General features: G+C 40.7%; 1 protein-coding gene across 1 annotated transcript in view; it reads right to left on the reverse strand.

Annotated features, from left to right (window-relative positions):
• Nucleotides 1–25481, reverse strand: part of RYR3 (ryanodine receptor 3) — a 481354-nt gene that overhangs the window by 55981 nt on the left and 399892 nt on the right. The window contains exons 77-90 of the mRNA XM_043549389.1: nt 21150–21256; nt 20103–20154; nt 18967–19023; nt 13147–13246; nt 12869–12948; nt 12466–12542; nt 10128–10201; nt 9850–9867; nt 9306–9386; nt 8726–8814; nt 8027–8155; nt 7542–7646; nt 3624–3705; nt 1938–3262 (exon numbers count right to left, since the gene is read on the reverse strand). Of these exons, the coding sequence (XP_043405324.1) occupies nt 1938–3262; nt 3624–3705; nt 7542–7646; nt 8027–8155; nt 8726–8814; nt 9306–9386; nt 9850–9867; nt 10128–10201; nt 12466–12542; nt 12869–12948; nt 13147–13246; nt 18967–19023; nt 20103–20154; nt 21150–21256 (2376 nt within the window). The remainder of the gene's footprint in view (nt 1–1937; nt 3263–3623; nt 3706–7541; nt 7647–8026; nt 8156–8725; nt 8815–9305; nt 9387–9849; nt 9868–10127; nt 10202–12465; nt 12543–12868; nt 12949–13146; nt 13247–18966; nt 19024–20102; nt 20155–21149; nt 21257–25481) is intronic.

The following is a 25481-nucleotide window of genomic DNA, read 5'->3' on the forward strand; positions in this document are numbered from 1 at the left end:
AGTACTAATGTAAATACAACAAACTAGCCATATAAAATGACACGAAATTGCTACTGTATTATCAGGAATTTGTGTAAAATGAGATTTGACAATGAAATAGTCATAAGCAAATTAGGATTTTAAAGAAAATGTATATAAAACAGACATAAATAAATAAACTGGCCAGTAAATGGAAAATATAATTTGATATGTAGGAAAAAATGGTAATACACATTTAATGGAAGCTAAAAGCTTGACTAAAGAGTAAATAGTACATTATATAGTCATGTAGTGGAGGTTTATACTGAAAATCCTGGAAATCATATCACTGCCTTAAGGGCTGGGCTAAAACCCATTATAGAAGAAAAGCCTTTGAAATGGCCAAATACAAGTAGAGATGGACCTATACTGCAGAGTTTAGACATTCTCAAAATTTGAAAATGTATTTGGATCCAGAGTTTTGGTTCAGGCCCATCTTTAAATGGAATTACACTCGATTATGTAGAGATTTAGTGAAGTGGAACAAGATAAACTGTTCACATCAGGAAAGGACAATTAAAAATAAAGTAAATATTAAATTAACAGTAAATCAATAAATTCAGGCAAAGCTATTTCAGAGAGTAGGAAACAAAGGACAGCTTATTAAGTGTAATCGATTAAGCAAACAAAATAAGTAAGTTAAGGGGATTATCAGGTATAATTATGGAGGAAGAGTATTAGGGAGGAGGCTGAAATCACAGTTACAGAATGGGAAGTTAGCAACTAGGTCTGGAAAGCACCTAGGACTCTTTGGGTGCTACTACTCTTCAGGGCAGGGACTGTCTTTTTGTTCTGTGTTTGTACAGTGCATGGCACAATGGGGTTCTGGTCCAGGACTGAGGTTCCTACGTGCTAAAGTAATACAGATAATAAATAGTAATAATACTGCAATCTAAATGAACAACAAGAATTATTATTATTAAGTCAAAACTAGGCTAAAGTTTTCCTTTCCAGCAAATTATTCTTTGTTATAAGATTTAGATAATAAAATATAAGAAAATGACATTCCCAGCATATATACCGTATATACTTGTTCATAAGCCGATTTTTTTTAGTAAAAAAGGGAAGCACCAGAGAAGGGGGTCGGCTTATGAACGGGTATAGAGAGGAAGAGGTGGGACACAGCCCTTCCCCTCAACAGAGGGGGCAAGCAGAGGCAGCACAGCCAGTAGAGCCAGAAGGGAAGAGGCGGGGCCAGAGTCTCTCCGCTTCTGGCCATGCTGCTCTCCCCCCAGCCTCCGAAGCAGCTGCAGCTCCGGGGCTGGCAGGCTGCAGCTGTGCCACTCAGCCCCGCCCCGCAGAGCAGGCTGTGGCCATGCCACCCAGCCCAGCCTGTTGGAACATGCTGCGGCCATGCCGACCGGTCTGCCGGAGTAGCTCTGGCCAGGCCAGAGACATCCTCCCCTGGCTCTCCCCAGCTAAGGGATGGGATGGGCAGAGTGTGGGGGTCTCGGGCTAGGGGTGGGGTCATGTGGGGGGTGGTCACAGGGGTTACTCCCCAGACCCCCAGCTTCTTCCCCCCAAAAAACTGCCCCACCAGTTGCTGTCCCGGCTCATCAGGGTAAGCAGCTGGCGCACCGGGACACTTTGTTTACTTGAGTTTACCTCTGTCCCTGCGGACGCTCGAGGTAAACAAACCATCTCGGCCAGCCAGCGGCTTATCCTGATGGCCCGGGAGCCAAAGTTTGCTGACCCCTGAATTACAAGGTTGGCTTATGAATGGGTCATAAAAATTTTCCATTTTAACTTATCCATCTTGGGGGGGGGTCGGCTTGTAAACGAACAGGCTTATGATCGAGTATATACTGTATCTCATAGGAACAGCAATTTAGTGAGCAAATAAGTCCAGTTATTACTGGAACTTTTAGTAATATATAATACATTTTTGCTGTAAGGGACAATAAATTTGTTCCACCTACCTGTGCTTTTCTTTTCCTACGAACAGTGCTTTCCAAAGAGGGAGGAGTATCTGTACCAACTATTTCTGCAACATCACCGAGCCCAGCATCATGACCATGTTTTGAGCCACCTTCTTTCTTTGCATGAATGCCAAAAATATCCGACATTATGTCTGTTTCTCCTTTTTCACCTTTCACAAACTGCACAAGTTCAACTCTAATGCCATGCTCAATGCCTTCAACCTTCTCAGCTTCCATGATGTCATCATGGATTCCAAACTGTGTTGGGTCAGGCATGTCCCCTAATATTTTGGTAACTTTGATGTTTTTGGCTCCTTCAACCAAGCCACCCCCAAACACAGTACTCCAGAGAATCTGGAAAATCCCCCATACGATGGTGAAGAACAACTGGAATAACCCTACAAATAGCATCCAGAAAAAGGAGAAAAACACTTTCACCAATTCCTTTATAGTCATCTTTCTAACTTTTCTGTATTGTTTCCTAAGGTTCCTTAAAGTGACCATTTTTAAAAAGTTGGCAGCATTCCTCTTCAGTGCAACACAGGCCATTGCAAAAGCTGAAGCTGATTCCAGAGATTTTTCTTCTTCCTCGTCATCTCCAACTTCCATTACATAATAAGGCTCATCCTCTTCCTCCTCTTCAGGTCGTTCAGCTGAATCTGATTCAGAGATCTGAGAAGCTAACTGCATTTCAAAGATTGTGTCCTCACAGAAATTCACAAACAGCTCCATTTTCTCTTGTTCCCCGCCTTCGTTTACAACATCAAATATGAACTGCCTTTTGGATTCTTTCACCTGTGGCTTCTCCCACTGCATTCTACTGGACTCACTGATTTCAAAGTAAACTCTTTCAATTTTCTTGGCTCCACCCATTATTTCAATACGGCCAAGGTAAGGTTCAAAGTAATTAAGTACACTTGCTGCTGGATCTAGTAAGCACTGAAGGCGTGAATCATTTGGCATGTGCTCTGAAAGGTTAGTTAACAAGACTGCCACATTAAATCCAATGTCTTTGGCTGGCTCATGGAATCTGTCCACAAAATCAACATAATTAAACATGTCATTTTCATCAGCTTCTGCACAGGACAGAAGGAATTCAAGTTCTGACTGTGTGTATTGTTTCTGACCTTCCATTGCTTTCTGGAATTCTTTCTTTGAGATGATGCCTTTACCATCTGGATCATAGTCTTTGAAAGCATCTGAGCTGGTTAGGTCTTTCAATTTGAGGAACATGTCGAAGAACTTCAAGATCATTTCTACATTACTAGATGATTCTACCAGTGTGTCCACCATCTGTTTTCCAATAGTCCCATTTACAACATTACCTACATTGTATGTTAAAACAGTAAGTTATTTAGTTTATCTATAAATGCATGTAAAAATAAATTAATTTCATATTTATGTTCAGAAACACGACAAAAAACCCCTCTTTTCCAATTTCATTCCTAAATCTCCATAATTTTCCTTTAAACGTATTTTTCTGCATTTTCCTTGCTCTTTCAATAGTATGTGCACCTTATATCATTCTCTTTTAAATATTTTTTAATAAAAGCTAAATTGCTTTTTGCACTGGCATAATAAAAATGCAATTAAAGAACAATTCTGAAAGATTAATTATTGCATTGTGACAGCTCAGCTTCGTAACACTGAAAGTAATAACACGCAATTATAAAAAATAGATCTGACCTTCAAGTAGTGACAACAGCATCACAACCATATCCTTCAGGAGATCCAACAATTCCTTAAGTAATTCAATCTGACTGGAATCCTGCAACATAAATGGTGAACACATTTTTTTTCCTTTTCTTATTAAGAAAAGATACATTTAACATGAAGAAATAGCACTTGGAATGGTTATCACATACAGTCCTAGTAAACACGGACATATCAGGATAGTTCACTGTCATTTCTATAATGTTATATTATAATAATCTCATACAATACGATGTGCCCAACTACAGCAGATGTGTGAGCATTGGGGTATGTTGTAATGAAGTACCGAGGACAACTGAAGTGGAGACTATTAGTGAAGGAGAACCTTATTAATTTTGCTAATCCATATATAAGAGAATACTCACCAAAAAATCCATCCCCCTGATGTAGCACAATATATTAGGATTCAAATTACTAAAACTTTAATATGTTTACAGAATATACCAGAGTACATTAATTAATATAACAAGACCAATATGGATTTAGATGCCTAACTTTAGGCACCCAAGCTTGAAAAGTTTGCCCAAGATTCATGGTATAATTTTAGGTGGCGAGAAGAATGTTTATATGCAGATCAAAGGGGAAGAGAGAACAAGAAAGGGAGGGGAATGCTGATTAGAAGTGTAAGAAGCATTGCCGGTCCTCTAAAATGAAGGAAGTGGCTGCTGTCTGTCAGCAGTAGCTCTCTTTTCTCCTGTGTGGGGGATGTACACCTAAGCTGTTCCCTGAGGCACCAGCTCTGTTTTTCTCTCAGTTCTCCCCATCCTGTAATTCCTTGTCACCATACTGTATATACTTGTATGCAAATCAATTTGGTTTACGAGATAATCAAAGCATTTTTATGAATGTTTACATCTAAACTGGGTGGTGGAGGAACGCGAGAGGGCCAGCTTATCCATGGGAGAGGTTACAGATGAGTATCTAAAACTAAATCACAGTTACCAAAATAAATGAACATTTTGTGATTAAGTAATCTTGATTTTTTTTTTTAACATTTGCTCAATCACTAAGTGACAAAATTTGGTAATCTGCAGTGGTGAAGACATGAAGTTCATATTTTTATTACTAGAAGATGACATGATTATTGACATTATTCAAAAATATAAAAGGATACAGGCTTTAGAAAACTGTAAAACTACGTATTTTATACCTTTTGGGGTAGCTTGTGTCTATCAGTGTTAAGTCAGTTTAATTCAGCTCCAAGAAGATATAGATACAAAATACAATAAAAATACACTAACATCTTGAAGGTTACACGTTGGTAAACACAGGGGCTGGTTCTTTAGCTATGTGATTTGTTCTGAAAACTATGCAAGAGATCCACATTCAAATGCTGAGTCTCTGACTCCCTAAAACCAGGCGAACTCTTTATGTTGTTCTGGAGAAACAATTAAGGTCAATCTAAGAACAATTGTGATGGGTTTCCAAGAGTTCCATCCTGCTTTCCTAAGCTGGAAGGAAGGCTAATGTGACATGGGACTTCTAGGAAGGCGGGAAATAAACTGCAGAGTAAAGCCTGTTGAAAATTGTCTGATGGAAAAGTTTCCATTTGAAAATACCAATTTAATGAAACCAAAATGTTCTGCAGGAACAAGTCAATGCCATTGAAACTTCTGATGAAAATCAGACAGACAAGCTGCCCGGATTGCCTTCCTGAGGTCCCAGATATTTCCTCCTCCTGCTCCCCTTGTTTCGGGAGAGCCTGTTTCTCAGAATCCTTGACTCCTCAGCAGCCCATCAGGCAAGCGTCTGGGCAGACCAAGAAGCTGACAAGCCACAAAAAATTTCATTTCCCCCCAGTGGTATTTTTCTTGTCTTTTCATCCTGAGAAAAATTTTGAGATTTTGGTTTTTGTTCCAATTTGGAATAATATTTTTTTTAATCTCTCTCTTTTTTTGTGTGTGTGTGGAATGGAAAATTCCATTCCCACACAGCTCTACTGGAGAGGGAGGAAGCTGTAGAAGGACCTTTTACTCCTGCACCAAAAATTTGCACCAAATTTGTACATTCTGCACCAAAAATTAAAAATTCTGCACACAATATTTTATAATTCTGCAAGTTTTATTTGTCAATAAATAAATGCAGAGGCTCCAGCATGGCATTGGGGAGTACTGGCCACTGATTGCACTAAGATGGGAGATCACCCAGCAGCCTCTCCCCCACCCACCCCCAGAACACGGACTCAGCAGTGAGGCTGCACCTGGCCCTGACACAGCACAAGGCCTGGGCCTGCCCCAGCAATACCCTGGGGCCTTGCCTCTCTGTGCCAGGTGCACCAGTTGTGGGGCAGGATCCAAGTGTGAAGAGGCTCAATGTGGGAGGATCCAGGTGTGGGCTGAAAGGGTTCTGTGTGGGACAATCTGGGTGCAGGCAGCTCAACTGGGGGGTCTAGGTGTGGGGGGATCTGGATGCACAGAGGCTCGGTGGGCGGGTTCCAGGTGCAATGGGACTCTGCAGGGGCTTCCTGGTGAAGGTGGTTTGGGCTCAGCAGCATGGGAGTCTGGGTACTGAGGGAGGGGGGCTTGGTAGGGTGGGGGTCTGGGTGCAGCTAGTTGGGGGTCAGTGGCATGGGGGTCTGGATGTAGGGGCTCAGGGTGGTGCGGGGGGGATGGGGCTTGTCAGTGTGGGGGTTTGAGTGCAGGGAGCTCAGTGGGGGGTGGTCTGGGTGCAGGGATGGGGGTTCAGAGACAGGGGTCTGGGTCCAGGGGGGCTCCAAATGCAGGGGTTGAGGTCCAGTGGGGTGGAGTTCAGGTATGGAGGGTTCTGGGTGTATGGGGTGAGGTTTGGCAGGGGTGTCTGGGTATGGGAGGTCTGGATGCACAGGGATTAGGTGGATGGGGGAGCAGCTCCCCATACAGTGACCCCTCCCCCTGCAGCTGAGGAGCGATGGGGGCAAGAGAGGATGCTGAGCTTCCTGCAGCTGGGAGAGGTTTCTGTGGGTGGGTCTGACACAGTCCCAGCCACTCCTTGGCAGGGGAAGAGGAAGTCCTGTCCTCTCCTGCCTCCAGCCCAGCCAGGACTAGCAGCTGTTCCAGGCTCAGGGTAGGAGTCACTGGCTGGGGTGTCCCCAGCCCCATGGTGATTTACCTTTCTGCCAGCTGCTCGGGGTTCCTGAAACGATGTACCTGAACTGCTAGGGAGTGGTGTGTGACTGCTCTTGCAGCTTCCCTTTGCTTCCCTGTCAGAAAGTCTTTTTTCTGCGGGGAAGCAAATAAATCAGGGGGGGACATGAATTCTGCGCACACACAGTGGCACAGAATTCCCGTGGGAGTAAGGACCTTTAAAAATAACCTGCATCTTATTATCACAATACAAATTGTAAATATGCTAATTGGTTCTGTTCTTTTTTGACATAGATGCAAATACTCTATCAGTGAAATTAGGATATTACTATTCATTTCTTTAAAACATTTTACTGTATTTTTTTAAATCTAAAGCAAATATGGTGGGTGCCATCTTTTGAAAAAAAGCAAAAACCACCAAGGATTATTTAAAGTGGCTGTGAATAAGGAGCTTCAGACCCATTAACATGGTACTTGTAGGCTGGCCATTAAAAAAAAAAGTCCCTTAGCCATATAAAGGCAATTAGGTAATGAATGATGTGTCTAAAGAGAAAATTGAAGCACACTGTATGTGGACATGTTTAAGAGGTTAGCTGACTCACTTGAGCACAGAAGGAGAATCATAATCCATAGAGCAGAAGGCCCAACAGTTTTTTCTAGGGCTATCATCTAAGTTGAGGGCTATTTGTTACATAATGAAAATAAGAATGCTACACACAACTGAACAGAGACCTTTTTCCTGATTGACTTATAGCTTTCACTGCACATTTTATTGCATTTTATGCTTACAATACATATGCACTATAGATAATTGTTGAACTGAAAATACCTTAGAGAGTTTCATTTGCATGTTAGCAAAGACATGAAGGAAGCCAACAACTGCATCCCACAGCCTACTGTGAGCCAGACTCTGCTGGTTACCTATGCAAGGTCCCTAAAAATAAAGAAAAACACATTTTTTCTTTGCGCATCAATCAGGGTAAGAAATGCTTTTCCCATTTAAGGCTCCTATTTGAGCAATTCAAGAAATAAGTACAATCTTCCATGAAGTTATTCTAGAATGTCTTCCAAAATATAATTACCACATAGGTTGTGAATGTTAAGCATATAGACAATCACAAAAATATCTATAGATTTTTACATTATGGACCAAATCCACAGTTGGTGTAACTGAGCATAGCTCGGTTCAAATCAATGAAGATGAAGCTATGTCAATTGATGACTTCCACCAGCTGAGAAGCAGGCAGTTTATATGTAAATACATTTACTGTAAATATTGAAATTTGAACATCCTTGTGTCAGGTTTCCATTTACCTGGATATATTCTGTAAGTGAGTTGAAAATTTGTTTGGTAACAGCCAAAGCTTTAGAGAAGTTACGCTGTCCAGATTCATCAATCACGTTTTTTCCTGAATAGTACCAATAGAAGTCACTAATTGATTCCTAAGAACAAATGACAATATATTATATTTTTCCACTCTCATATTATATATTCAGCAATTGCCATACATTATCACATCAACAGAAGTTGAAATAGTAGATAGGATTTCACATTTTTATGTGCTTTTATTTCTAACCACAATAATGTTATACATTTTTGTCCAGTTATGTATTCTGCAGTGATCAATACTGAAATACATTATTACTCAGTTGTTTTACAAAGGCACATCTGACAGTTATGGGCTATTTAAAAATGAAGACAACAAGTGCAGTACACTTTAATATTAAGCCTGTTAGTTACAGGTCAACTTCATATACAGGATTACCACACTAGTAATCACAAATGAAATTAAGTCCATCCAAAATATGTGCAGCCATGAACACGTGCACCAGGTGAGGGAACAGAGGGTGCAGGCAGCTTCATCATTCACCTGCACAGGGGTGGGCACAAAGTATCTTTGTGATACTCCCAGTGCAAAGACTACACAAAGCTAGTGTTGCTCCGTGTGTTAGCCTCAGTGGAAGGGGAGGGGAATAATTTATTCTTTGTTTTGTCTTTGTCTTTTTTTTTACCTGAAGACGTAAGAGATAGTCAACAGTGCTGATAATAATATTCACGGTTGTAGTGTTGCCCATCTGAGTACGTAGGAAATTCTGAAAATCTGAAATCACAAATAATTTGTGTTTGATAAATATATATGTATAAGAAACAAAAAAATAGGAGATTATCCCACTATAATTACTCTTATAGCTACTAATTGTGAAAGACAATCTCATATACACTACACTTAAAAGCACAGATGCTTATTAAAAATTCTGGAAATTTTATTAAAATATATCATAATTTAAACATATAAGAAGAACTTTTTTGTGAATGTCTTGCCATCCATCTTTCTATTAATGGTGAGATGTATAAATTCTGGAATGTCATTATGACTGTTAGTTAAAGAGTGAAAGTTAAAGAGTGAAAGTTGATTAGACTGCATTTTTTGTCACATTTTGAAGAACCACTTTAGCTTAGAGTGTTGACTGGATTTCCTTTAGCAAAAAACAGAAAGTCAGTTTGAATAGCATCAATACTAAGGACTACTGCCCTTCCTTTTAAGAATATGAATACAATCACTTTCCTGAAAATTCATTCCAGTCTACTTACCATTGTTATGACCTTCACAAAGCAGCTGTAAAAATCTAAACAGATCTCGAGTAAACTCATCATTCTGTAGCACTTTCTCACCTTGAAAATATATACAATGAATGTGATCATTGTTCATCATGAAACATGCAAAACATATATTCTTTAAACAGCATCCTTCAAAATAAGTGATTCTAATAAAAAGCAAATACTGTAAGCTGCTTTAAAGTAATTTTAAATAAATGTACTGAGAGTAATGATAATAAAACAAATTATGGAACAGAAAAAGCAAAAGCCAAAATATTTAGCACTCCAATGCATTCATGGTAAAAACTACTGGACTAAAGTTCTAATAAGTAAATGGTTAGTTGTCAATAAAACCATGCCTTAAATATGAAAGACACTTCTTTAATTAAGCATCAAATTCTTTGTCCAAGCTCAACACGCAACCTGCTGCAGACCATAAAACTAAACCTAAAGGATGTCTGGGAAGATGCAATTAAAGAAGATTTCTTTCTGTATTTGCAACACACAATAGCATCAAAAGCTGTAAACCCAAACGTACCACGCTCACGAACGATGACTGTGGATCAGAGAAAAATAATAAGAATACAGGATAAGCAAATTGTAAGTTACAAGATAATTTCCGTTCAAATGTTTACTGCTAGAATTTTAATAAACATTAACCATGTTAAAAAATCTAATCTAATCCTAATTTTAATGAGGCTATCAATAAAGAGAGCAATGTGCTAAAACAGCCCCGAAAATTCCAGTTTTAGAAGGAAGCATAATAAACTCTTTAATTGTTACTTGAATTAAATGGGTTTTATTCATTATACTTACGAGTTCCTTCTTCAGTAACCATTCCAAGACCTTCTGCTTTATTCTGTCTTTCAAATGCATTCAAGTCAAGAACACTTTTAACAAAGCACAGAAAATTGAGAAAGTTCTGCTGCTGTATGTAACGGCAAAATTAATTTCCTCCATGAACTCTCTGGAAGCCTTGACCCACACATTTTACCCACTGTGATACACACAGACTCATATATCTAAAATGAAACATGTTTTAAATGAAAGGGTTTGGAGGGGGATAAGGGCCCAGTGTCTGTTTCTGAAAAGATACAGCTCTAAGTCTCCTCTTGATATACACCTATTACTACCATTAATATCAAGAGGAGCTACACATCTATATGTAGAAGATAAAAGGAACCCAAAATTTTGTTCTGAGTATTGATTCAATTCTGTCGCACCTGCCAAAAAGTCAGAATTTGAGTTTACTTTATTTCTCATTCGTATGGTTTCTACCAAACTGTTACCATTTAAAAGGAACCTGTTGAGAGTCTAATTGTCTTCCAAGGTCAAAACCTATTGAAAGATTGATTTTCTACTCCTGAGGGCATTCTGTGCCAAAAAATTAAAAATTCTGCACACAATATTTTAAAATTCTGCAAATTATATTTGTCAGATAAATCTGGAGGCTCCAGCATGGCACTGGGTAGCACAGGCCACTGGCTGCACAGAGGTGGGAGATCACTGTGTAGCTCCCTGCCCCACCGCAGGACACGGACTCAGTGGAGAGACTGCACCCAACACCTGACATAGTGAAAGGATTGGGCCTGCTCCAGAAACACCCCAGGGTCCTGGCTCCTTTGTGCCAGGTGCACCAGGTGTGGGCAGGCAGGCTCAGGAAGGTAGGATCCAAGTATGCAGGGACTTGGTGGGGGTTGAGATAATTCTGTGTGGGGCAATCTTGGTGTGAGCGGCCCAATGGGGAATCTTGGTGCGGGAGCTTGTTGGGAGGTTCTGGGTGCAATGGTAATGGGACTCTGCCGGGGGGGGGGGGGGGGGTCCAGATGAAGGTGGTTGGGGCTCAGCAGGGGGTCTGGGTTTGAGGGGGATAGAGCTCGGCATGGGGGTCTGATTGTGGGGGGGTCCAGATGCTGGGGGAGTAGGGCTTAGTGGGGTGGGGATCCAGCTGCAGCTGGTTGGGTGTTGGTGGGGAGGGGATGTGGGTGGCTCGTTGCAATGGTCCAGGTGCAGGGTGAGTGGGACTCATCAGTGGGATTCCGAGTGCGGGGGTGGGGGTGAGACTTGGTGGGATGGTCTGGGTACGAGGGGGTCTGGATGTGCGGGGGTTGGGCGGATGGGGGAGCAGCTCCCTGTACAGGGATACCTCCCCCTGCAGCTGAGGAGCAATAGGTGCAGGAAGCGGGGGGTGGGGGGAGAGGGGAGATTTGCAGAGCTTCCTGCAGCTGGGGAGAAATCAGGGTGTGTTCTGGCCCTGGATGCCGTGCAGGGGAAGAGGAAGTCCCGTCCTCCACAGACCAGCCGGTACTAGCAGCTGAGCCCGCCACAGGAGAGGAGCCACCAGCTGGGTCTTCCCCAGTCCTGCTCCCTGCCCCACAGTGATTTACCTCTCTGTTGGCTGCACTGGGCACCCAAAACAGACTGCTGAAGAGGGTCACATGACCGCTCTTATGGCTTCCCTTTGCTTCCCCGTCAAAAAGTCATTTTTTTGTGGGGAAGCAAAGAAATATGTGGGGGACATAAATTCTGCACATGTGCAGTGGGGCAGAATTCCCCCCGGAATAATTTTCTATTGCTAATACAGGAAAGCTTATTTCCCAGAACAGAAGCTGGTAACCTCTCTCAGTACACTGGTGAAATAATTTTATTTCTATAATCTGAATATATTTTAAGTTTTTTAGCTAGTGCAGTTCATTTAGTTTCACAGTGACACATGTACTTGTTTTTATTCACAGTGATATTATTAAAACCAAAAAGGGAAACACTAGCATATTGTTTCCAGTGTCCTTTACATTTTATGGTCTGTCTTCAAGTGAACGTTGTTTTTACTGTTGCCCAGAAAGACACACATGGGCAACAGGCACTACTGTCATTGCAAATGATCACTGAGCTAAAACCTACCGAATGCTGTATTACTCTTATGTGTGCTTGCTGAGAAGTACAAGGTCAGCCTACGCTTTATTTTCTCTTGGAAGAATATTCCACAGATGAACTTACTCTTCTTAAGTGCCTAAGATCCACAAATACAATTCCCTCTAGATCAATTCCCAGCTCAGTTGTCGACTGCTGTAATCCAAACTCTGCACCAACTCTGAGCAATTAGCCACCAACCTAGATGCTACTAAAGCTGTAACAACATAGTTTGTGCTTTTACCTGCAAGATTGCATTAAGCCAGAGAGACTCTGAAAAAATCCAGCATCCTTCTTCTCTTTAAGGTAGTCTAACATTTTCTACAGGAGAGAGAGATTTAGGAAAAACTATATAAAAATCATCATAATTTGACAATTTGCCAAATTAACATTGTCATATTGACAAAATTGGCCAGCAATATATTTGATTATTGCTCTTATTAAAATGTAGTTTGCTCTAGCCTTTATTATTTTAGTGTGCATCTAACTGTTCAACCAACCAGAATATTACCCCCCACATTTTTTGTCATCTAATCTAAAATTAACCAAACTCCTCCTAGCATAAGAACAGTAGTAATAAACTAAAATTCTCAAAATAATATGCTCCCTTTACAAAGAGAAGACTTGTAAAAGTTTAATATTGTTACCTGCTGAACTAAGGTATTACCAGCATTTAGAATGGCAATGCCAAGTTTTAATGTTTCAATAACCATGGGGCCCAGTTCACCTGTCAAAACAATCATATAACAATTAAAATCTGTGTTAACGTAACTGATTATATCGGAAAACAGAACGGAGTATACCTAATGTAGTTCATAATGTGAATTTAATTTTGATTTATTATATACCATGCATTTAGTAAGCTGATATATTTATATAATTGCATATAGGTTTAACATAATTTAAATACTTCACAGAACTTTACCTTTGCTTGCACTAATCATCTGAAGAACCATCTCAGCAGCTCCACGGTCGTGCAGACGAGCTTGCTGATAAAGAGTTTTCTGCTTTTCCATTTCTTTCTCCTGAGTTTGGAAACAAACACCACAATGAACGCATTATTTGCATGTACATACAGTATGACCAGTACAGCTATAGAGTCAGATGAGCTGCACTCAGGCAGAGCTTGGCTGGCCCACAAAATCTGATCCATAATGCACCAGGTGGCCAGAAGAAAGGCTTCTCTCTCAAACTGCTCCATCTTTTAAAAGACTGTTGGTTACACACAGTGTTTTTACTCTTTAAAACTTCTGTTCCTTAAGTCATCTGTTCCTCACCTGAACATCTCCTCTACAAGAGGGTGGAAAGTATTCAGCAACAAGAAAATTTAAATTAGGCAACATTGTTAGAATCTGAAGGATGGATTTAGTTGACTATAGATCTGTGTGCTTGTGCCAGATGTGATCATCAAAATTAGAAGTGGGCTTTGAGAAGGAGGTTGGACTAGATGACCTCCTGAGGTCTCTTCGAACCCTAATCTTCTATGATTCTAAAGTGAATTAGGAACTGACCTTTATGCTTTCTCAGCCCCTAAGATACATCTGAACTTCGTTAAAGTCTGGGAAATATCTGATTAAAACCACCTCCCTCTGCCTGCACAATCTTTATCATTCCTGGATGCCAGTTCTTCCCCTCATACTGCTGCTAGTCCTGCCTGTAGTCTGCATGTTCAAATCTCTTTAATGGAGCAGTTTTTGTGATCCAAATTATTATGTATTTTTGTGATTTATTTGTACTGAGTACTTCTATTTCAATCTACTTGCATTTATTTGTTAGGTATCTCCACTGTGTACATAACTAATATTCAAACCAGTTATAATGTTGGTTAAAGCAATAAAGCCTGATTGATTGGTATACTATTACATTTTGATTCAACAATTATATGAAAATTGCTATAAGTTAATTATATGATTTGAAGAGTATTAGAGAGGCAGTGTGGTCTAGTGGATAGGGAACTGCACTGATTCTGGAGATCTGGGTTCTATTCCTGACGCTGATAGTCTCTCATACTACGCATTTATACAATACTTAGTACAACGGGGTTATGACTACAGTGGGGGCCTCCAGTTACTATCATACTACAAATAATTAACAACAACCACCAAGCACAAATTCCAAATGAGGAGGGTACTTACGAACTGGAGGTTCTTTGAGATGTGTGGTCCCTATCTGTATTCCACTGTGGGTTACCCAGTTACAGGTAAGTAACCTCCTCTTCTTCAAGTGATGGTCCCTATTGTATTCCACTGTGGGTAAGTGACAAGCAGTACCTAAGTAGACTGTAGGGCTGAGCAGAATACTGCCATCCCAAAGGAGGCATCAACAGAAGAATCCTGCGCCAGGTCATAATGTCTTGAAAATGTGTGATTGGAGCCCCATGTGGCTGCTTTTCAGATGTCCAGGAGGGGTACCTTCCTGAAGAGATGCCATAGTTGTTACTTGTGTTCTGGTAGAATGAGCTCTTACCCCATGGGGGTGAGAGATTTAAAAGCTGAGAGCAGAGTAGAATGCAGCCAGAGATCCATTTGGAGATTCTCTGGGTGGAGATGCTTTGCCCTCTGACTTTCTACTATAGCAACAGTCTCAGAGATTTCTTGGCTGGTTTTGTTCTCTGCATGTAAAAAGCTAAGGCTTGCTAAATATTGAGGAAGTGGAGTCTTTGTTCCTCTGTGGAAGCATGTGGTTTTGGGAAGAACACAGGTAAGGGAATGGATTGGTTAACCTGAAATTCCTAAACTACTTAAGGGTGAATTTGGAGTGTAGACATTAATAAATGTATCCTTAAGGAATATATTGTATAGAGGATCTGCCATCATTGCTCTAAGTTCACCAATGCTTCTTGCTGAGTTGATGGCTACAAGGAAAGAGACCTTATAGAAAGGAGGAACATGGAGCAAGTCGCTAAAGGCTCAAAACAAGGGAGGGGGATGACTTGCGAGTACTGAAAGAACAAGACTCACCTGCCACTGGCGAGTAGGCTTCTGAGTAGGTGGGAAGGTTTTTATTAGGCCTTTCCAGAATCTATTGGTCAGTGGATTTGCAAAGACTGAGTAGCCCTTAGAAATTGGATGGTATGTGCTGACCACCGCCAAGTGGTCTTGCAAGGAGCTGATGGACAAACTTAATGTTTTCAAAGATAGGATGTAGTCCAAGATGAGGGAAATATTTGTCGTCTCTGGGACAATGCCTCTTTGGAGTGCTCAAGAAGAGGAGCGCTTCCATTTAGCTAGGCAACATTTTGTAGTAGAGTTCTTTCTACTGTTACAGAGGGTGTCTCAAATGGCTGTGGAGCATGAATGTTCTAAGGATGATGCCTATCCAAATACCAAGCCCTGAAGTGGAGTGGACACAGATTGGGGTGCTTGATCTTGCTGTTCCCACTGGGTCAGGAGCTCAGGGAACGTTGGTAGGATGATTGGTGGTCAGGATGACATCCATAGGCTCTTGGGAAACCAGAACTGTTGGGGCCAGAAGGGGGCGATCAGGATGCCCCATGCTCTGTCCTGCCGGATTGTGCGTAAAACTTGTGGCAGGAGCAGTCCAATCAAGGAAGAAGAAGAGTGTCACCCTGAGAATGGTGACCTAGTGCTCTTCTGGAGCAATATGCGGTGCATTTATTGTTCGCTTGAGAGCTAAACAGATCCCTGCCCTGGTTGAGGTCCTCCACTGAGTAAAAATACCGTGCAGTACTGAGTCGTGGAGCTCCTTCTTGTGATCAATTGTAAAATGTGCTTGCAGATTCCCTCAGCAGACATGTTGCTTCCCTTGAAGGTAGGTTGCCGATAGGGTGATTTGATTGCTGATACGCCAGTTCCAGAGACTGACTGCTTCTGCACATAGGAAGGCGGATCTTGCTCCCCACTGCTTGTTGATGTAGAAGACAGTCATAGTGTTTTCTGACATTGTAAGGACATGGTAAGTGCAGATGAACAGAAGAAAGGACTCACATGGCTTCTGGACAGTTTAAAACTTCAGGATATTCACATGCACCCCGGATTCTCAAGATGTTCAGGCACATTGTGCTGTGTGGCTGTTCATGTGGGCTCCCCAATCTAATAGGGATGCGTCCGTAATAATGGTCCTGGCCAGATAGGAAAGGGGAAAAGGGATGCCCATGCATATCCAATGAGGATTTGTCCACAACAGCAGTGAAGACAATACCTCGGCCAGAAGTATCACTATGAGGTTCAAGGAATGACAGCTTGGAGACTATACTGACCACAACCAAGTTTGAAGGCAATGAAGGTAGAGTCCTTTGAAGGGATGATGTAGGTGCACAAACCCTATAACCTAAGAGGGACAGACATGTCTTGATGGGTACTCAAAGGTTGCTTGTGACATGAGCCATGATATTGTTTATGGTCTGGAATCTGTCCTTGGGCAGGTACAGTCTTGCGGTGACAGACTATAAAGTTGCTCCGATGAAGTCCAGAGATTGTGTGGGGGTGAGAACAGATTTTTTTTAACATTCGTGCTGACTCCCAGTGAAGAGAGGAGGTGTAGCATCATGGAAGGGGATGCATAGGCTTTCTGGCAGGACTTGGCAACAAGGAGCCAGTCATTGAGATCACGATGTCTGATGTGGCCTGCTACTACTGAGAATATCTTGGTAAAGACTCTGAGGTTGCTATTCTGAAGGAGGGTACTTGGTGCTGAAAATGGACGGAGCCTACCACAAATCTAAGAAAGCATTTGTAGGCAGGATGAAGGTCTACATGAAAGTAGTTGTTCTTCATATTGAGAGCCATGAACCGCATGCCCTTTTCTAAAGATGGAATTATAGCTGTCAATGTGAGCATGTGAAATCTGAGTTTGTGAATGAAGTGGTTGAGATAGCAGAGGTCGAGGACTGGTCTCCAACCACCCTTCTGTTTTGGGTATCAGGAAGTAGGTAGAGTAAAACCCTCTCTTGGTATTGAGGAGGGATGTATTTTATTGCTCGTTGATGCACTGTCACCTCTTGTTTGAGAATACTCTCATAAGAATGGTCCCCAAAGGGGAGTGGGGATGGGTTTTTTTGGAGGAGGTAGGGATGCAAACTCCATTGTTTAGCCAAAGTGGATGATGTTCAGCACCCACTTGTCCATTGTTACTGCACTCCAGGTGTTTAAAAGGAATGCTAAATGACCCCCAAATGGTGTAAGGGGGTTGAGGTGTTGGGCTTAGTGGTTTTGCGGCTCTTAAGATCTTGTCAATAATAACGTCGAGCTAGGGGCTGAGATTGAGGTGTTCAGCCTGTTACAGATGGTGTAGGAAAGTAGGACTTTTGAACCCCCGTCTCTTACGTGGTGGTCCATAGGGACTCTGGTGGAAAAACTGCTGAGCCACATATCTAGATTTCACCGATGGGCAGTGAAACTTCCTCTTGGGGCAGGCATGTATCTCCCCAGTGAATGGAGGGTAGCCCTGGAATCCTTTATGGAGAGACTTGTCCATTGAAAAGAAGTTGAAGAGGTGTGATTCATCGAAGGGGAGGTCCTCAATGGTATTCTGGACCTCCCTAGGGAGCCCTGATGCATGGAGCCATGACTCCATGTGCATGATAATAGCCGTGAATGCTCCTTTCATTGCTAGATTAACTGATAAACTATGTAGAATAAATGTATTTGATAGAGAGATTAATGAAATAAGGATGGTTGCATGATGCTCCAAGAGATTAAACTGCTCCAGGCATTAGGGGCAGCATAGAAGATGGCAAAAAGATGACAGTGGGAGAAGGAAACTAAGGGAGTGTTGAGGTGGGAGGTAGAGCCAAGTCAACAGAAGGGAAAATAAGAAATCAAAACAAAATATAGCTCGGCTGGCAGAATTTTTTTTTTAAATAATTTTGACTGATTACAATGTTTACTTTTTTAGCATTTTTTCAATTTTTATCTATTTATATTTTCACAGTTGCAGGAAACTATGGGGAAAATCAGACAGACAGAAATCAGACAGTAGACAATGAGTTTCAAAATATTAAAACTTTATAACCATGGATTTGTGCTGTAAATGGCCCACCTTGATTATCATACACATTGTAAGGAGAGTGATCACTTTACATAAGCTATTACCAGCAGGAGAGTGGGGTGGGGGGAGAGAAAACCTTTTGTAGTGATAAACACCCATTTTTTCATGATTTGTGTGTATAAAAACAAACATCTTCTGTATTTTCCACAGGATGCATCCGATCAAGTGAGCTGTAGCTCACAAAAGCTTATGCTCAGATAAATTGGTTAGTCTCTAAGGTGCCACAAGTACTCCTTTTCTTTTTGCGAATACAGACTAACACGGCTGTTACTCTGAAACCTGTCTTTATAACCATTGAAACACAAAATTGTCAAAATAGACAAAGTAAATATTCTAAAATCAAACTCTATTAAGTTCTCAAGCAGTAAATCTCTGTTATTATGAATGAAAATATTTTTTCATCAGTTTGTGCGTGTAACTTGATGTTTACTGATATTTACAGATAAAAATCTAATCTTTTCAAGCCTAAAAATAGGCAGGAGCAGATTCAGGCAAAGCTTTAAGGGTAATGGATTAGAAATTTGAGCTTGATGCAGACAGCTTGCCATCCTATTCTATAGCTTTTCTGCTTCCAGAAATTTGTGTTAATACATTGATCTGCTATTATATAAATAAAGTAGCAAAGCTCCTCCATATCCTCCACATGGCTATTGTCACCGCACATCTCCTGTCAGGCTCCTGTTAAAATGATGTTCTCTGCTTTCACTCAGTGTGGAAAGGTAGTTTAAACTCTCACCTCAAATGTCTTCTCTTTTTCTTCATCCTCTTCTTCCTCTTCTTCACTTTGACAGCTCTTTTTACATTAGAACGAGAAATTGCAAATTTTTACTCAGTTCGAAAAAAACAGTGGTTATTTCTATTACAATTTGTGCTGAGTGAGCAAAAAGCAATTAACAGAAACTTTGTAAAACTATTACAGGCATAAGTAGTAAATTAAGCATATTAAAACCTACTCTATGTAAATACTGCAACTTTACTTACTACTGGCAATGCAGCTAGTAAAGAGATTTAGAGAGGGAAAAGCCATTAGTAGACAGAGCATTTAAAATATATATATTTATAACGTTTAACACTTGTGCTCCTGAATGCTAAGAAATTGATATTCCTCCAGGCTGAGAGTGCCTTAAAGTATTTGCCCACACATACAAAAATCCAACAAATAAAATGAAGCTACTATTCCAGGTTGTGTTTTTTTGGTCATAACTCAGTATATTTATCTATAGTATTTGCTTTTGATCTCATGTTTTTTTCTCAGGTGAAGTTGTAATTACTTTTGACCTGTTATGAATATTGATTTTTACTGATTTGTGTCTGTCATGCTGTAAGTACTGATTGACAAACATGAAATACCATCCAGGGATTAAAGCATGCTGATTTTCTATGACCTATTTTATAATAATAAAGATACTGTTAAGGAGCAAATATTAAGTCCTGCCTCTGTCCATATTCTAGGTAAATTCACACTGAAGTCAATAGTAGTTTTGCCTGAATAGGGTCTCTCAAAAATTTTATTTTAATGCATTAAATCATTTTCTGTTTAAGACAGTGTAGCAGAAGTGGCAAAATTATAATTTTTTGTAGTACAAAAAGTCCCTTGTTTGGGCCCTAACAATGGGCTAAATTCTGCCATCAGTTACACCTGTCCTAATCCAATGAATTAAATTCAACCCCGTGGGAGTGTGTAACTCAGGGAAGAACTTGATTCAATGTTTCCATATAAATATGGCTAGAGTACAAACCAGGAACCACTAATATCAAGTAGTTTACAAAAGAGACAAAAGGATAAAAGGAGAAAGCATGCAGAAAATACACACAAATAAATTGGAGGTGCATGTGTGGGATTGGGAATAGGGCTTGAAATTAAATATTTACCTTGGCCATCATGGCTGAATAGGCAGTGTACAAAGGATCATCATCTAGTTTGCTGTAAGGAGAAAAAATGAAATTCAAAATGTTTATTATGTGGGTTTAACATCTGAGGTTCTTATAATGCTGCCAGAATGCAGGTTTCATTTTCATTAAGGGGAAGGTATACACTTCATTATCTGCAAGCCATATTGTAGTCATATCTCCTAATCTCTCAGTCCATGTGAAATTCTTTGTTAAAACATATTTATTCATATGTATGTGCAGGAGAGTAAGATAGTTATGTATTTTACTGCTGATTAACAGGCAGTGCTGACATGTCTGGAAAAGTGGGCTGGAGATAACAGTTATAGCTGTTTCCGTTATCTAATGATTATCTGTGATAAGATTATAGATAGATTATGTATTCAAAAAACATAGGGAAGAATCTGCAAAACAGTGGAGGGATGCTTTGCTTGTCTGTAATTTGTTCTTCTAATTGCAAATAAGGCAGAAACTGGCATTAACAGGAAATCACACTCTCCCACCAGTGGTATTTTGAACCATTTCCCACATACTGCATGAAGTGTGATGAAAACCTGCTAATAATATGAACATTTGTATATTAGTACCAAACAGCAGTGGGATCATCCTGGCAGCAGGCAATAATTATTAGTTTGGGCTCATATGTCTTTGAGAAATTGAGCTTTGCAATGTCTGTGTTACATATTCGCTACCTTTTATATATGCCTCTTCCCCTTTGACCAAAAAAAAGTGTTAAAATTTGTACTAATATAAAGTTTATATAGAGGTTAAACATGAACAATAAATACATAAGGACAAGTAGAAAGCAGAAAAGAAGAGGGAGAACACTGCTCATCCTCTGCAATACTGAATTGCATTGGTACTAAATCACTTTTGTAATGAAAAGGTCTGTTACTGATTCAGTAATGTATGATTTTACTTCGGTTGTGACAATGAATTTACTTTTATGGGGTAATTCTATAATTAATTAATTGAAAATTGGACTGTGTAGATTGGTCCTGTGTAATTCTGAATGTGGTTCTTACTTACCTTCTCTCAGTGAGAGCATTGCGACTGAAATGGAGGATAATCTGATGAAGTGGATCAGGGTGTTTTTCAGTCTCTTCCACCTCCTCCTCATCCTTTTTTGGAGGTGTCTGTACAAAGATTTACATTTAAATATTTTATAAATAAAGCATCACAAACAACAAATTAATACAGAGAAAATTGAACTCAGTCAAAAACATCATAATTTTATTTTGTTTAATTTAAATTCTTTTGCCAATATTCATGATATTCAGCAGTTTACAACATCAGAAACATGTTATTTTGTATGACTATTAAGCATTTACAATACCTAATTCTGTTACTCTTATTTGATAGTAAAGTTAAAGTTTCTCATTTGCAATGTATTGATTTAGACAGCTACAAACCTTATTCAGCAGAAATTAATATGTAGGCTTCTGTGCCACCAAAGATGAATGAAAGGCCCAGCTGAGTTATTCAGCAGGAAAATCAGCTAGGAAATGGAACTATTTTTACTAATATACACAGATGCCTCCTGTAGAGAACTGTCAAGGGAGTGAAGACTTTACTGTGATATTTTTATATATCACTAATCTTGAGTCATAAGATCAGTGAGACATCTGTTAACCTTACATGTGGTTCTCAAACTTTTGCATTGGTGACCCCCTTTCAAATAGCAAGCCTCTGAGTGTGACCCCCCTTATAAATTAAAAACACTTTTTAATATATTTAACACCATTATAAATGCTGGATGCAAAGCGGGGTTTGGGGTGGAGGCTGACAGCTCACAACCCCCCATGTAATAACCTCGCGACCCCTGAGGAGTCCCGACCCCCAGTTTGAGAACCCCTGATATAGACTGTTTTGATATTCCTGAGTAGGACTTATAGAATGTCACCCACCCTGTCTCACTGGGTGAGAAACTTTATCAGGCCTGTAGTGTGGTACACAGTCCCAAAGGATGGGTGGGAATGGCAAGTATGGATGAAGCCTTTCTTTTACTGCAGCATGTAGCTACATATATAGTGCCTGTACTTTACCTGCCACCATAAATGTTGACACAGACTAGGAGGTATGCAGATGTACTTAACAAGCTGTGCAGTAATGAGAGAAAGGTTCCTGAGAAGACCCATCAAATGTATTGCTTATTTTCACAAATTTTGTTCTCCACACGTAAGTTAGCAATGCATACTTGCGCCACACAGCCCTCTTTATTTACCTGCACACATTACATGCTTAATGTTAATGTTGTGCCAGATTTACTACAAATAAGCAATGAACACTCTGAACTTGATCAAATCAAAACTATTTTTCTCTTGAAGAATCAAAGTCACTCTCCTTAAGGAGGGCTATAACCATCTCAAGTATCTTCCCTCCACCCTAAGCCAATTTATCATTAAGCTAGACAGAAATCTCAGGAGTTTTTTGTTGTTTCTCCCCCAAATAAAGATACTTGGTTTCTATCTTTCCTCTGACTCAAAAGCTGGCTGAACCACGTTAGCTCAAAGTTTTAATAAAATTCATCTTTAAGCAGAGATCAAGCATATGAAACATCAGCCCAAAAGGTGACAGTTTTTAGAAAGTTATGAGCAACTGAAAATGAAGTCTTAGCGTGAAAACAGGTACTCATCCTTGACTGTAGGTGTCTGCCTATTTTAAGGTTTCCATCATTGTAATATATGAGCAACCTCCAAGTAAAAACAATAGCAATTTTGAAGCCTAATAGAATCCATAGAGTTTCTGGCAATTTTTGAGGTAAAAAACTCTCAGTGGGATAGGTGTTTTTTTTTGTTTTGTTTTGTTTTTTGAGTGGGTGTCTTTTGGGATTGGTAGCAGTTTAGAGTATAAGTAGATGTCAGTACTGTGAATGACATTCCAATGGTGGAAAATCTTTTCCAGAGAGGAATGTTTTGCAGTGTTTGCAAGTTCCACAGAGTGGACCTGTTGATCCTGCCACTGCTGTGACATGGAAATATTCACCTCTTACAGGAAGCAATTTGCTCCCATGTAATTAATTAAAATGGTGATAGGTTTGTAAACAGTATGATCTTTTTAGTAATTTTTGTTTACTTACAACTGAAAATTTACTATGAAGTAGAAAACATATGAAAGAAAAGGTACAATACTGAGGTTGCCTTACTTTTCTCAAGCAAATCTGTGAGAATGAAAAGCCATGGCAGCAAGTGAGTTAATGGGAAGGAAAGAAACTAGTACAACACAACGAAGATCAAAGACAGGGGAATTGTACTGTCATGACATGGGTCGAATCTTGAATGGGAATCCCTGTCTAGTCAAAAGGGCTCCTGCCACTATTTTTAAAAAGTGAACAAAGAATCTGACTATGGTTGTCATAGGTGTTGGGATTAGCTCCGAGATCTCTTTCTACTCAGCTTTCCAAGAACTCAGTTTGACTCTAGATTTTGTCACTCAGTTATTTTTATTTGGCACACAGCAAAGGTACACTCTTGATTAGACTCAAGAGTAGGAGCAGAACTGCAGCTAGACATTTTAGCACCCGAAGTGAGCAAACACCCCGGTTGTCGGCAGGCAGGATCAAACTGGGGAGCTCTGGAGCTTAGTGTATGAGCCTCTACCACATGAGCTAAAAGCCAGCTGGCTGTTAGCTAAGGCTGTAGAGCAGACTCATTTAACTCTCTCTAAGTGATCTCGGTGCCACTAGAAGGGACAGAACACCACACCCAGAAGGTGTGTGCGTTACACTTGCACCCCCTGTCAGGGATTTTTTTTGGCATTTCTCCAACCCCTTTTTCCACCACAGAAGTTTTGTGCCCTGGTGGCTGCCCAGCTCACACTGCACTGGTTACAGCCTGCATAGGAGGTGGGTAAAGAGCATAATACATATCCAAATTTACATAGAAAACCTCTTTCTTTATAAACATTTATACATTACATTGCATTTACTATGCATTGCATCAGACACTTTTGGGTTTGGCTCGGTTACTTTGTAGGAACCAATCCCTGTACAGCATGCTCTTATATTTACCTCCTCTTACATTTCAGGCTTATCTAGTCCATTGTAAACGGCAGGGCTGGCTCTACGTTTTTTGCCACCCATGCCCTGCCCATTTTTTTGCGCCGGCCCGCTCCCAGCCCAACTCTGCCCCTTCCCTGCCCCATTCCAACTGCTTCCCCAAATCCCCGGCCCCACCTCCTCCCCCGGGCGCGCCGCATTTCCCCTTCTACCTCTCCCTCCCAGGCTTGCCGCATCTGGGAGGGAGGGGGAAAAGCGGAGCAGCGGCGGTGCACTTGGGGAAGGAGACAGCAGTGGACTGGAGGTGAGCTGGGACAGGGAGCAGTTCCTCTGCCCACCCCCTGGGTTACTTCCTGCAGCCCTCCCTGTGCCCACTCCCCCCCCCCCCAACTCACCTCCGCTCTGCTTGCTCCCCTGAGCGCACCGCTGCTCCGCGTCTCCCCCCTCCCTCCCAGGCTTGCCACGTGAAACAGCTGTGGAAAAGTGCCGCCCCAAGTACGTGCTTGCTTTGCTGGTGCCTTGAGCTGGCCCTGGTAAATGGTTCCCTGGGTGTTTCCCCCTTATCTTAGCTAATACAAACATTCTGTCTCTCAGCTTACTGACCCCTTTACCTATCTTAGCTGGCACAGACATTCTATTTCCAGCCTGCTGTTCCATTTACCTCCCTAATCCTGTCTCCCAAGAAATGTGGCCTTACCCATGTCTAATTACTCATGTGAATTTAGACCTACATTCCACTGCTTTTGTTTTGCTTTTTCACATTAGCATTCATTTCATTTGCATTATGTTTCTATGGTTTCTTTTTTAAGTTCACAATGGAACAACACATTTCCAAGACCAGAGTAGTTGTAATAATTTGAACCACCATTAATATAAGGCTCAAAGTACAAACCGGGCGATGCAAGCTCACCTTGTCTGGTATAGTCCACCATGGTGTAATTCTATATTATAAACTTTCTCAGCCATTAAAGCTTCCCTCTGTAATGTTAATTTTGCTTTTATTTTAATTACATTATAAAAACTGGTACAAAATTTATTACCTCAGGAATTTTAGATGTGAAACAGAACATAGGTAGTTTAAAATAACATTCCCTGGGTCTATAGTGGTCCTCTTCAGCCACCACACAATATTTGCTATTACCAGCATAGGCAGTTTTTACTTAACCAGTGTTCCAGCATATAATCTGTACTGTGTAATTTGGAGACTGTTCCTGCAGAGTGAACCCATATGCCGGCAACTTTGTCTGTAAAAGATTATACCTGCACTGTAAGTGTCCCCCAGGTGCAAACTGCAGTACAAGTTTGGGGCTTTCCAGACTGTGCATTATATTGCAAGGGTATTTGAGGAGGGAAAACAAACTTCT

The sequence above is a fragment of the Chelonia mydas genome, chromosome 6, assembly GCF_015237465.2.
Source record: "Chelonia mydas isolate rCheMyd1 chromosome 6, rCheMyd1.pri.v2, whole genome shotgun sequence".
Lineage (NCBI taxonomy): Eukaryota > Metazoa > Chordata > Testudines > Cheloniidae > Chelonia > Chelonia mydas.